General features: G+C 46.1%; 1 protein-coding gene and 1 non-coding gene across 3 annotated transcripts in view; both read right to left on the minus strand.

Annotated features, from left to right (window-relative positions):
* heatr1 (HEAT repeat containing 1) overlaps positions 1-13,320 on the minus strand; it is a 26,295-nt gene extending 12,975 nt beyond the window's left edge. Inside the window, exons 1-32 of one of the 2 annotated variants that reach the window (XM_052478309.1) lie at positions 13,158-13,320; positions 12,744-12,904; positions 12,399-12,615; positions 12,071-12,212; positions 11,853-11,954; positions 11,604-11,744; positions 11,248-11,459; positions 10,970-11,103; positions 10,643-10,853; positions 10,335-10,452; positions 9,987-10,190; positions 9,810-9,898; positions 9,503-9,714; positions 8,140-8,261; positions 7,719-7,913; positions 7,387-7,543; positions 6,779-6,927; positions 6,207-6,399; positions 5,772-5,944; positions 5,450-5,620; positions 5,077-5,319; positions 4,681-4,812; positions 4,490-4,593; positions 4,196-4,342; positions 3,952-4,070; positions 2,682-2,803; positions 1,821-1,949; positions 1,120-1,338; positions 800-929; positions 475-638; positions 243-295; positions 1-72 (exon numbers count right to left, since the gene is read on the minus strand). The exon at positions 1-72 is cut by the window's left edge and continues 52 nt beyond it. In XM_052478309.1, coding sequence (XP_052334269.1) covers positions 1-72; positions 243-295; positions 475-638; positions 800-929; positions 1,120-1,338; positions 1,821-1,949; positions 2,682-2,803; positions 3,952-4,070; positions 4,196-4,342; positions 4,490-4,593; positions 4,681-4,812; positions 5,077-5,319; positions 5,450-5,620; positions 5,772-5,944; positions 6,207-6,399; positions 6,779-6,927; positions 7,387-7,543; positions 7,719-7,913; positions 8,140-8,261; positions 9,503-9,714; positions 9,810-9,898; positions 9,987-10,190; positions 10,335-10,452; positions 10,643-10,853; positions 10,970-11,103; positions 11,248-11,459; positions 11,604-11,744; positions 11,853-11,954; positions 12,071-12,212; positions 12,399-12,615; positions 12,744-12,885 — 4,718 coding nt within the window. In that variant the 5' untranslated portion in view covers positions 12,886-12,904; positions 13,158-13,320. Of the gene's footprint in view, positions 73-242; positions 296-474; positions 639-799; positions 930-1,119; positions 1,339-1,820; positions 1,950-2,681; positions 2,804-3,951; positions 4,071-4,195; positions 4,343-4,489; positions 4,594-4,680; positions 4,813-5,076; positions 5,320-5,449; positions 5,621-5,771; positions 5,945-6,206; positions 6,400-6,778; positions 6,928-7,386; positions 7,547-7,718; positions 7,914-8,139; positions 8,262-9,502; positions 9,715-9,809; positions 9,899-9,986; positions 10,191-10,334; positions 10,453-10,642; positions 10,854-10,969; positions 11,104-11,247; positions 11,460-11,603; positions 11,745-11,852; positions 11,955-12,070; positions 12,213-12,398; positions 12,616-12,743; positions 12,905-13,157 lie in introns of both variants that reach the window. The other variant, XM_035734700.2, reaches the window with a different exon arrangement.
* On the minus strand, positions 1,498-1,628 carry LOC118357779 (small nucleolar RNA SNORA14). Its single transcript, XR_004820359.1, has one exon. It is a non-coding gene; the product is annotated as a small nucleolar RNA SNORA14 (small nucleolar RNA).
* Positions 13,321-13,346: the final 26 nt, after the last annotated feature.

Consider the following 13,346-nt stretch of genomic DNA (forward strand, 5'->3'; position numbering starts at 1 on the left):
GTGGGTTTGTCAGTGTTCTCCTCCACACAGCGAGCCACAGTGTGGATGTAGCAAAGGATCTCCTCCAGAAGACTTAACAGGACATCAGAACAACTTTGTGATACAGGGATCATTTATAACATTCTAAGATCTGCTTTTTATCTTAGAGTCAGACAAATTGAAATCACCATTGAATTGTTTTTTACATTTTTGAATCACCAATTCCTTGCTCCACATGTTTGGTTAGTCTAAGTAAGCCTCACCTTTGCTGTAGCTTCTGCAGAGAATCCTCCACGATGTCACCGCACGCCGCAATCTGGAAGAGACACACACGTTTAACAAAATACACTGATACATGACAGACGTTAAAACTTGAGTTTCATAGCATTTTCCCAGATCTGGTTTTGCTGTCTTGCCAATGGTGTCAACTGTCTTGCTAATAGTATTGGCAAGACAGCACAAAAATATCTGGGAACCAGGCTACAGTTGTATTACCATTCCCACAAAGCTGCCGGCGGCCAAGAGTTGGGCCATGAAGGAGACCGAGAGGAACTTGAAGTGGCGCAGCTCTTTGCTGCTGTGGGCCTCCATGTTGAAGATCAGCTCCTCTGCCTTCTCCTTCTCGGCTCCCTTGCCACGTGTTGGCCTCTTCACAGGTCCTGCACAAAACAAAAAAGGAGTACGGTGTAAAAATTTTTAAAAAAATAAACTGGTCCCTGAAGAGTATCTGTCTTGATGTTAGCTTTGTTATATAAACCCACACAGGACCCCCAGCCTTCACAACAGACCAAATGCATTGCAGGTTTGTTGAGTTTCTCACCGTCCTCTTTGTCCTGCGGCAGAGCCATGAGATACTTCAGGATTTTTATGAGAGAGACGAGCTGTTCCTCCACCTCAAACTCACAGCACACTGAGATCCAGAACTCCACATCCCTCTCCAACGCAGCATCCTGAGAAGAGACGGACAAACATGGCGGCTTAAAGCATTTCCTGAAGATTTTGCGCATAAAACCTACAGCAAATTCCAAAGACACTTGTCAGAGGCCATAGACACACCTTCTACAAACACACGTGCACACCTTATTAAGTAGTATATTCCATTGTGTTGATATTTCAGTCAAACTTTTTTGCACTGCCTACCTTATCTGTGACGTTGGTCTGGGTAGCGTGCTGCTTGAACATGAGCAGCAGTAGGACCCAGAGGAAGCGGGCGGGCCCCAGGGTGGTCATCAGCTGGGACAGGATGGGCAGACGGCGGTGTTCAGGCACGTGGGGCAGTGCGTCGGCGAACACGTGCACGATGCGTGTCACCACCGCCTCCATGTGAGCGGTTGACTCGCCGTCGCCACTCTCATTGGCCTAGAAACAAGCAAAACAGACATGTGTTTTTCTGAAAAGTGGGAAGTAGAGAGAAACTCTGCAACCATGCCAAACCAGTGTGCAGGTTGCTGACACAATGCTTAAACATCCTTTAAAAAAGAGACAACAAACAACAATTGACGTCATAGCCCTTGTGATGAATGTCCTAGAGCTGAAATAACCGAGAGCCACTGACACGCGGCCCTCAGCTTTGGATCTCTAGTTTGATCTAGCATCCTTCCTTGTCCCAGAAGCTAACATTAGCAACTAGGGGGTTTACGAGAATGCACAAGACATTTGTTTTTGATGAACATTTGTTTTTGATTGGCATTTTACCACCCACATCTCCAGTGTTCAAGTAATGCCAACCGAAACAACACATGATGAATTATTCACATTCGTAGCATATTAGATGAGTGGAAGTGAGACAATGGCCAGGCCAAAGCTGTCCTACATCACTGACCGCTTGGTGGTTGACTCACCTTGATGAGGGCAGGGATGACCGTCCGGACGGTCTTGTTGATGACCTGAAAGCTGTAGGTGTCGTCCAGACGCATGATGTTTGCGCCCATGAAGGTGAAGATGGGCATGATGTTGTGCAGGACTTTTTCCTGGGAATGAATAGAAAGGGGGGTCAAAGGTAATTGGAAACACACTTTAGATTGGAAACGGTTTCTGATGGTTTACAGATGGCTCTGTGATGGTTGCGAGATGGTTCTTCGAGAGGTTAATTCCGTGACGGCTGAGAAATTGTTGTGTGACGGATGAGAAATGGTTGTGTGACGTCTGAGATATGGTTGTGTGACGTCTGAGATATGGTTGTGTGACGTCTGAGATATGGTTGTGTGACGTCTGAGATATGGTTGTGTGACGTCTGAGATATGGTTGTGTGACGTCTGAGAAATGGTTGTGTGACGTCTGAGATATGGTTGTGTGACGTCTGAGATATGGTTGTGTGACGTCTGAGAAATGGTTGTGTGACGTCTGAGATATGGTTGTGTGACGTCTGAGATATGGTTGTGTGACGTCTGAGAAATGGTTGTGTGACGTCTGAGAAATGGTTGTGTGACGTCTGAGAAATGGTTGTGTGACGGCTGAGAAATGGTTGTGTGACGGCTGAGAAATGGTTGTGTGACGTCTGAGATATGGTTGTGTGACGTCTGAGATATGGTTGTGTGACGTCTGAGATATGGTTGTGTGACGGCTGAGAAATGGTTGTGTGACGGCTGAGAAATGGTTGTGTGACGTCTGAGAAATGGTTGTGTGACGGCTGAGAAATGGTTGTGTGACGAACGAGAGACTGCTTTTGAGATGGCTGAGAGATGACTGTGTACAGCACTCACAGGGAAGATACCAGCCACGCTTCCCAGAAGGAGCAGTGCATGATGGTGGGTCTGGGGCATGTCGGACATCCTCACACACTGCACCACAACCTCCACGTTGAACTTGTCCTCATCCAGCACATCTGAGCGGGGAGGACAAACAGTCAGTCACACACACATTTTAGAAAAGCAAAAAAAAAAAAAATATATATATATATATACACATACACACAGTGGGGGAAAAAAATATTTAGTCAGCCACCAAGTTCACCCACTTAAAAAGATGAGGCATGTCATTTTCATAGGTACACTTCAACTGTGACAGACAAAATGAGAATTCCCCCCCCCCCAGAAAATCACATTGTAGGATTTTTAATTTATTTATTTGCAAATTATGGTGCAAAATAAGTATTTGGTCAAGAACAAAAGTTTCTCAATACTTTGTTATATACCCCTTTGTTGGCAATGACAAGAGGTCAAACGTTTTCTGTAAGTCTTCACAAGGTTTTCACACACTGTTGCTGGTATTTTGGCCCATTCCTCCATGCAGATCTCCTCTAGAGCAGTGATGTTTTGGGGCTGTTGCTGGGGAACACGGACTTTCAACTCCCTCCAAAGATGTTCTATGGGGTTGAGATCTGGAGACTAGCTTGGCCACTCCAGGACCTTGAAATGCTTCTTACGAAGCCACTCCTTCGTTGCCCGGGCTGTGTGTTTGGGATCATTGACATGCTGAAATACCCAGCCACGGTTCATCTTCAATGCCCTTGCTGATGGAAGGTTTTCACTCAAATCTCACGATACATGGCCCCATTCATTCTTTGCTTTACACGGATCAGTCGTCCTGGTCCCTTTGCAGAAAAACAGCCCCAAAGCATGATGTTTCCACCCCGTGCTTCACAGTAGGTATGGTGTTCTTTGGATGCAACTCGGCATTCTTTGTCCTCCAAACACAACAAGTTGAGTTTTTACCAAAAAGCTCTATTTTGGTTTCATCTGACCATATGACATTCTCCCAATATTCTTCTGGATCATCCAAATGCTCTCTAGCAAACTTCAGACGGGCCTGGACATGAACTGGCTTAAGCAAATAAACTCATTAAAAATCCTACAATGTGATTTTCTGGATTTTTCCCCCTCATTTCGTCTGTCATAGTTGAAGTGTACCTATGATGAAAATTACAGGCCTCTCATCTTTTTAAGTGGGAGAACTTGCACAATTGGTGGCTGACTAAATACTTTTTTGCCCCACTGTATATATATATATATAAAAAGTTTTTAGTCTTCTCACCTTTGCTGACGGGTCCTCCGTCAGGGGAGAGCTTCTGGCAGACGTTGAGCAGGCAGCCGAGGATAAGCTGCTTGGTGTACTCTAGGTTGCCTCGCTCCACGGTGGACGTCTCCAGACACCTGAGTGGCCAGAGAGGAACAACGTGTTTTTGCGGCGCATACAAAATAGTGCGCTGGTGTAGATAAGCGGGAACATGGTTGGCCTTGGTCAGGCTGAGGCTCAGAGAGTGTGCAGCTGGTTGTACCTGGAGAGCAGGCTGAAGAGAGCGGGCACCAGCGTCTGAGGCCTCTTCAGCTTCTTCTTGTGCTGCAGCAGCTCCAGGATGAGAGTCACCCTCTGCCAGGACACAGCGCCCTCTTTCGGTACTGCCTGAGGAGTGTCCTGGGCCTTCCTATATAAAGCACAGAAACACAGTGGCTCAAGTCAAGTCCATCATAGTGGCTCCAAGTCAAATGGCATTTTAACCAATGAGGTGATAGAATCTAGTCTACAGCTTATTGTAATCAAATGTAGGCCAGTTAGAGTAGATGTTCCTCACCTCTGCAGCATCTTGCTCCTGCGGGTCTGCTGTACTGACACGGTGACTTTGGGCTTCTCTGCTGGGGCTAGCTCATTAGCGACCAGCTCGCCGTCCACAGCAATCTAGTGAGAGGATAGCATTAGCATCTTGTGTGGTGGTAGTGAATGATGGCTTCCCTGTAGATACAGTATGCAGAGGTTCCTCCTCACCCCTTTGAAGACACTGCTGATGGTCTGGGCACAGACAGGACTCCTGCTCTCCACCAGCAAGTCAAACATCACCCCCAGGAGCCTCTGCTGGACCTTCTCATCTCCGAGGGCTGAGTAGAACGCCTTGGTGATCTGAGAATGAACAACAGGGTCATGTTCAGTAGGAGCAAACGGGAGAAAACATTTTGAAAAGGTAGATGGAAAATGAGGGTTGTCATTGTAGACGTTTCAAAACGTTTTTTTTTGTTTGTTTTTTTTGTGCCCACTGAACATGACCCAGGCAATAGGCGGGTATTTTGACGGCACAGAAATGAGTAGCATACAGCCGTGGCATCATCCCAGAGTATGATCGTATGGATCTCAGTCAGGGAGAGCCGTGCTGCTACAGTAGCGTACCTGTTCCAGGGCGATGATCTGAAAGCAGGGGATATCAGGGTACGGTTTAGACACCGTGCCTAGGGCCTTGATGAAGAGCTCCAGGCAGTCCTGGTCCTTCACCACGAGGGGGGCTGCCTGCTCGTTGTACTTCCCCAGGACCAGCTGCATGAGCAGGGCCTCATCCTTTAGGACAGTGGGGTTCTCTGGCCCGCTCTGCTCCAGCAGGCGCTCCAGGACAGGCATTAGGACAGACAACACAGACTAAGAGGAGAAAAAGAAGAAGACAGGGATATAAAACATGGCTTTACAAAAAAATCTAATGCCCAGATAAGAGGTTTCACATTCCACCAAGGCCTTCTTATATTTCTGTTGTCATTCCCTGTCCACTCACCTCTCCATTGACCTCTCCCAGAGCCCTCAGTATGGTCTTGGCAGTGTAGGCAGGGCAGTTGGCCACCTGGACACCCAGCAGCAGCTCCTCCAACCCCACCAGCAGCTTCTTGTCCCGGGCCTTGCCTTTCCCTGTCCCTGTTACAGCCTCCTCATAGAGCTTCCCCAGGGCCTAGAGAAAAACACATTTGGATAGTGTGTGTAGAATAACATTCACTGTGAATTTAACATGAAATAAATGTGCGCAAGTGTGTTTTATTTATATTTGATACGCAACGTTTCATTGAGGATACAAATGAGGTACGTGTGTGCGCGCCTCTCACCTGGCTGAGGTGAGTTGGGCCAGTGGTGAGCTCCTCGGTGGTCTTCAGCAGCCTGTCTATGATGGGGTGGAAGGGAGAGCTATCCACCTGGGCTAGTGTCTGAAGGGTGGCTGTGGCTGCCCTCCTCACCTCCCGGACAGGGGAGCTCAGACAGGCCAGCAGGGACAGCACAACTATAGAGGGAAAACCATATTTAGAACATTGTTACACCATCACTACTCAATCCATTTGCTTGTAACTCCACTAATACCATCTCCATTGTCCTACCAGGGCGTGATTGTTGAGACGCAGGTTTTTATTACATGGTCATATAAAGAGCAGGCAATAAGCTTTAATACACCACCATACAGTAGGAACAGTTCTCGTCCCATACAACTGATGGCAATTTTCAGACTACGCCAAACTCTATACATCAAATACAATTCTCCAGGCTACCTGGTGATGAGCCTGATGCCAGCAGTGTGAGGGTCTTCCCTGGCTGGGCGCTGAGGATGGCCCTGCCCACATAGAGGGCCTGGGTTTGCAAAATGGCATTGACCTTACAGTCCAGCTGGTCTCCTAGGTTACTGCCGTAACCCCACACCAGACTCAGAAACTTGAAGAGCTCCAGGGGATCACTCAGGTGGACCTGGGACAAATGGAGGGGGTTGAGGAATAGAATAATGTGGACAGAGTGAGGCAGTTGACAGTAAAACAGGATATTTCTTTATCTTACCTACTTTCACAAAAACACTACCTTACATTTTAATGATTAAATAAGGGTTCAATTGTAGCCTCCTTAGAGGAATGCTGGACTTTCCCTCTATTGAAGCTATGCTCCAACGAGTGGAGTTGAAGCGTCAGTCTGTGCACTGAAATCCATTGTGAATCATCAAATCAAATCAAATCAAATTTATTTATATAGCCCTTCGTACATCAGCTGATATCTCAAAGTGCTGTACAGAAACCCAGCCTAAAACCCCAAACAGCAAACAATGCAGGTGTAAAAGCATATCAAGATTCAGTACCTGAAAGAGCAGCTTTATCAGGGCCTTGAAGCTGGCTGCCATGTGCCCCTGGCCTGCCCCTGTGATGAGGATGTCAAACAGGCGACACAGCAACCGGAGGTAGCAGCAAGTGTTGGTGTCCAGCTTCTCTGGGTTCCACCATGTCTCACCTGACAGGCAACACAGACAGGAAGCAAGCAGTCCGTCAGCCTCTTTCCTTTTAATTCAGTGTGTGACAAAGTGACTAAAATAATTGGTGATAGCAGAGTCATAAACATAATGAAAAACAACATGTAGCCAATTGCTTTAAAATATATATATTTTCACACTGCTGTGACTCGCTGTTTATTATCTATGCATCGTCACTTTACACCTACCTACATGTACATATTACCTCAACTAACCTGTATCCCCGCACATTGACATTACCGGGACCCCTTGTATTTAGCCTCGTTATTGTTATTTTATTGTGTTACTTTTTTTATTTGATTTACATTTTGTTTATTGAGTAAAATATCTTCTTAACTACATTGTTGGTTAAGGACTTGTAAGTAAGAATTTCACGGTAAGGTCTAAACCGGTTGTATTCGGCGCATGTGACAAATAAAAATCGGATTTGATCGACTTACCTTTGAAGGAAGTGTCATGGCACTTCAGGTTGGATATGAGCCCTCTGAGCAGTGACATCAGCAGCACCGCATACTCTGTATCCATGCTCTGCCCTGCCCTGAGCCTCTGCAGGTACTCTCCCAGCCCCACAGAGAAGGAGAGAGACACACCCTCCTGCTGCTGGCAACACAACAGAAGAAAATAAGGTAAACCATTTCATACGGACTTCAACGGTCCAGAAAAGCAGAGCGGGATAAGGAATCGCAGGATAAAAAAATACAAAGACGGAAAGTGAATATCACAAGAGACATCTGTCATTTATGTAGTTGTACAAACTGCCACTCCCTCTCACCGTAGGCATATCTTTCTGGGCGAGTTCCAGTATTGCAGGCTCCAGCAGGGAGTAGACACTCTGGGCTGTGTGGAGGTGCTGGGTCTCACTCATGTCCCCCAGGCCTTGCAGTAAGGTCTGGCTCAGCACCAGGAACGCTGCCCTCTCCCTCAGACTGCCCCGCTGGACTGCTACCAGCCCAGCCAGCTTCTCCAGCTAGCAGACATGCAAATTAGGTGAAGAGTGAGTTGTTTTACTCGGGACCCTTTCAAATTGAACCCAACAAGTTCATCTAAATTCCTGGTGCCTAACCTAGTTAGCAAAGAGCTCTAAAAATCACTAGATCAGTGTAAGGAAAGGAACACCGTTTTGTTTTCATTGCACTTGGAATTCAATTGAACTTGACTTAGAAAGGCCACCAAATGTTCACTAATCCACTCACAGCATTGCGTTTGGAGAAGGGGTCCATGTTAGACAGGTTCTTGGTCAGTGTTGAGATGAGATGCTGGTTGGCCAACCCAATGAAGTCCGGCTGAGAACACATCTCCAACACGGCCTTGAGCGCTGTAGAGCAGAGGGGAGAGATAGGAAGTAGTTACAGTGCCGGCCCAATATATTGGCACCCTCCCACTTTTCTTAAATAATTTATTCTAAAATACGTTTTTAGCTCTCGCCATAGGTTTTTTGATGCGATTCAGATCTGGACTCTTTGCTGGCCACTCCAGAACAGTCCAGCAGTTCTTCTTGAAACATTCCTGAGTACTGGTTGATGCGCATTTGAGGTCATCGTCCTGCTGGAAGACCCACAACCTTCACTGGAGATCAGCTGATATGTATTGCCAAAGAGCTCTAACTTTGTATCATTGGTTCACAGAACATTTCCGCCAGGACTTAAGCTTGTTATGTTCAATAAGGCTTCCTCGTGTCTCCTTCAGCAGTGGGTTCTTCCTTTGTTTAACGGCAACCAAAATAAGCATTCAAACACCCTTCCTACACTCAAACATAGGGAAGATTCAAAAATTCTGCAGGGCTGCCTCTGGTACTGGGGGCCTCAAATGTGTGCAAGACATCATGAAATCAAAAGATGAATAAGGTGTTTTGTATTGCAATGTTGAACATAACGTTCAAAAACTGTGTATCTGTTGGAAGGCTATGGATCTTCCAGCAGAACCCTAAACACACATTAAAAGAACCTTGGAATGGTTCAAGAAGAAACTCTGGGGTGTTCTGGAATGGCCAACAAAGAGTCCAGATCTGAATCACATCCATACCCTGTGGCAAGTGCTGAAAACAGCAGTTGGTGGAGGGAAACCCTCAAACATCGAACAACAAGGGCAGTTTGCTGCTGTAGAGTGGGCCAAATTGTCCAGTAGAAAAGTGCAGCAAACTCAATTGATGACTTCAAGAAGCATTTGTTAGCAGTTATCTTGGCCAATGGCTGCTGTGCAACAAAGTACTAGCTAAGGGATGCCAATAATTTTGACCATGCATCTTTATTTTCTAAATAAAAATGGATAACTTAAGGAGAAATAGGGAATTAATTTAAGAAAAATATGCAAGGGCGCCAATATATTTGGCCGGAACTGCATAGTACACATACCTTCTTATTCTCTGGAAGTAGACAATCCTAACAATCTGAATTTTGATTTAGATTAGTGGCGTCATGCTCGAGTATACGGGTATATATGATCTCTCTATTTACCAAAGTACCCTCCATAGCATTCTCTGTAAAGCGTTTGCAAGTGTTCTCAAAGACAAAAAAAAAAGAAGACATTTATTGTGAAACCATTTTCTAATGCATTTACCATGGGCCCAGCCCTGAGTGAGGTTGTGCTGGGATATGATGGTGGACTGGGCCACACAGGTGGCCAGCTGGAGGTCTGGGGAGTCGGGCAGGGCCGAGGTGACCACAAGAAAGGGCAAAAGACCCCAGACGACACAAGTCTTAAGGTCAGAGTTCCCTTCAAGCAGTCTGGGTTCATCCAAAACCCTCACTGCCTCCTTCAACACTGGACACCTATGAGGAAGCACAAGCCATTTAATATCACACTACGGATTTGGAGTTATTTGGAGAATTTAAGTGCATTTCAAAGAACTGAAAACAGCATTAACCAGTTTCCAGCATTTGAGAGGTCGACACGTTGTAGTAGTGAGAGGAGACATGACACAGTGTCCTCTGGATCCAGGTGATCAACGTAGAGCTGTGGAGGGAAATATGATAAGTTAGGTTCAATCACTAGTAGATTCCAATATGAATGTGCTTGAAAGTCTCATGTTCCAGCCAGTTACCTCCAGGGCCTTCAAGGTTGCAGCCACCACCTCTGGGACGTCATCCTTCATACGCTCCAGCAGAGCCTCCTTCAGGAAGGCCTGGTCAAAACCACCCTGTCCTGAGGTGACAATGCCCATCAGGTGTTCCACAGCCATGTGCCTCACAGAGGGGAGCGGGTGCTTTAGGCTCAACACGAGGGAGGTGTCAGAGTCCCCGAGGATCTGTAGCGCAAAAGAAAAGACAGCGGAGAGTAAAAAAACAAAAGGACACAGAATGGCTTTGAGGAGGCCGAGCTGATCTCCTTAGATCTCGGCCTAAGTGCAGCCTTCACCCGGAACCTTCTCAGCCAGGGCGCTGCTGCCTACCTGGTACTTGCCGCTGCTCATGGACAGGGAGATGAATTGGTGGAAGAGGTTCTTGTCCTCTGCGCTAGAGAGGTCACCCACATGGCCCTCCAGGACCATGTACAGAGCACCTGGGTACCTGCAACAACAGACATGTCAGTGTAATGAATATACACACAATGGAGTGGGAAGGAACGAGGACACAAGTGTGGGTACTGTGGTTCAGCAGCTGAGAGAATAACTTCAGTTTGGCTACTACCAATTGAAAGGGAAGCAATTGCAACAGTGATGTAAGTAGCACCCAATGAATGCCAAAAGGCCCAACTTACTTTGACTCAAACAGTCGGACCAATGGCAGCAAGCGCTGGTTGAGGGAAGTGACACCCTCAGCAGAGAGCCGACTCTGGGAGAGGTATTCCTCAAGTAGCATCTTTGCTACTGTGTTATCAAGACCACCCGACAGTGGAAGGCCTTGAAGGACAGACTCAAACAGGTTTTCATGGCGAGTGCTCTCTGAGGGCTCCTCAGTCTCCATCTCATCTATCAAACAAAAGACAACACTTTTATCTTTCATATTAAAGGGATTCAATGGCAATATACATATGCATCCAGGTTAAAAAGCAAAGAGTCAGGTGCAGGTATACACTGCTACTCACCAGTGTCGGTGGTGACAATTGCATGAACCAGGTGAGGCAGCAGGTAGCGTAATAAGGGACTGATGTCATGAACTGCAGCCATTGCCTGGAGGGAGGGGACCAAGGAAGTCACAGCACACAGCTGGCCAAAGGATCTAAAGGACAATGTTTAAATAAAACACAGAGAATGCCAATTAAGAAACACCAAACAATCCTAAGATGCTCTAAAATGACACACACTCAAAGTGATGAAATAGTTTCAAAAAGTAAAATTCTTCCTATTCCACTTCTTCACTCACTTTGGGCCGACAGTGCCCTCCTTCTGGTTCTGCAGGAGGACGATGAGGCAGCCCAGGCCCTCTTTGGGCAGCACAGGCTCCTTGCACAGTGACTTGCTGATCTGCAGGGCCAGGATGTCCACCAGCTGGGCCTCCATCACCACTTTCACAGCCAGCTGGCACACTATCATGTAGGTGGCAGCCTTGTAGTCTGTCAAAGAGGACTTCAAACCCTGGAGACACAAAGGAAATGGTCAGCATGAGCTGAACAGTGTCCTCATGGTTTATTCCTCAACAAAATAAAATAAAGTTTCTGTATCGGTGTCAACGCCTCAAAATAGAATGGTTTCTTATGAAGCTTAAATGCAGTATCTAACCTTCTGAACATAAGGCAGCAGCTTGGATATGATTGTGTCAGACACTTTCTCCACAGCATCCAAAGCCGGTACAATAGTGGAGGCATAAAAAGAGAAAATCACTCGAAGCTGGGCACAGTTGCCAGAATGTCCTGAATATCCCTGCAAAGAAAGAAGTCCAACAAAAACAGGTCAAGATGAGGCACTGTGCTTGATACCTGAGCATACATATAAGCTTTATTGAGGTATCAGGCAGTGTATTGGGTTTACCTTGATTGACTTCGTGACCAGGGTGCAGATGAAATCCATGAAGCCCAAGTCCTTGTAACAGTGAGTGATTAGGGTTCCTCTGGCCAAAGGAACTCCTGGTTTCTGTGAGGAAATCAACACATTGATGACATGCTGATTATAATGAAGTAACAACAAAATCTATCAACTTCCAATAGTTGTTATGCTCATAAATCATAGCTAGCTTCTATAGCAATTACCTGTAGCCCCTCAAGCCAATTCCATCGGTTAGTGGGGTCCTTTAACTTAAAGAGCTGAATGACTCTGACAAACACTTTAGTCTCGTGATAGGGCAAGGCACAGGCAAGCAGTGTGTCCACATTATACAGGTGGATGTGGAACCTGCAGGGAAGAAAGAGAATAACAACCAATATTAACACAATGTCAATAAAACAAATTCAATATGAATAGGCTACATACAGTGAGACAATGAAAACAGCAGCTTAGACACATTTTCCTGCAAATGTAAACATAACACTTGATTGAAAGGATATCCTGTAGATAGAAAAATGGGAGGAGGGGGGGCACCTGTGTACAAGCCACTCAATGCACTTCTGGGCAGGCTTGAGTAGAAAGTATGGGGACAGGCGTGTAAGAAACAGGGAGATGCCTGCGTCCAGTTTCTTGTTGACCTCCTTGGACTGGACACTGCGCTCCATGCCCACTGAGGCTTGGCTGAAGAGTGTCTCCTGGAACTCACTGAATGCAGGCTCGATGCCCATGAGTTCCTCGAGCCCTGTGCATCCTAAAATGCAAAAGAAAAGAGATGGTCAGGAAGAGCAGCTGAGAAGTTTAAACAGTAGTCATTTAGAAGACAACAAGCTGCAACAGTGAAGTCAAGACTGTCACCAGGAAGACCCATGTCAAACGTACCAAGTGCAAAGAAGGTGCTTCTATCCATTCTGGAGGCATCTTTAGGGTCAAACAATAGGGATACAACCTCCCGACGAGTGAGCAGATTGGGGTCATTTTGTGGCAAGGCCAGGCGTTTCAACTGGTGGGCTAAAGATGTCATTGTGTCAGGTTCTCAAGATCTGTTGGGAGAGGCAATCATTATAACGTTACCTTTGACATTGTACTAAATATTTATAGTACTAGTTAGCGAACGTTGGCTAACTGTTAGCTAGCAAATTTTTGCCGGCTGCTAGCCCATAGTTCATAAACGTCCAGCTTTAACACCCGAAGCTATGCGCTACAACATTACTAGGGTCATTCTTCTGTAGATTTAAAAACACAACATAAGATAGATATAAAACATTATTATTGTAGAGTTAGTTATTACTGTACCTCGGGTCCACACTCCTACTTTCCCACACGTGCGTTTTCTCTGACCTCTGGTATTCAAATCCGGTTCACCACATGTACTTCAAAATAAAAGTGGCCAAACCACAGCCCTTTTCTATTTTTTTCAGTAAAAAAAAATGATATGCTGTTTTCAATGCAGTGAAATTACACAGCAGTCATTTTAGAGAGTTG

This window comes from Oncorhynchus keta, chromosome 24 (genome assembly GCF_023373465.1).
Source record: "Oncorhynchus keta strain PuntledgeMale-10-30-2019 chromosome 24, Oket_V2, whole genome shotgun sequence".
NCBI lineage: Eukaryota > Metazoa > Chordata > Actinopteri > Salmoniformes > Salmonidae > Oncorhynchus > Oncorhynchus keta.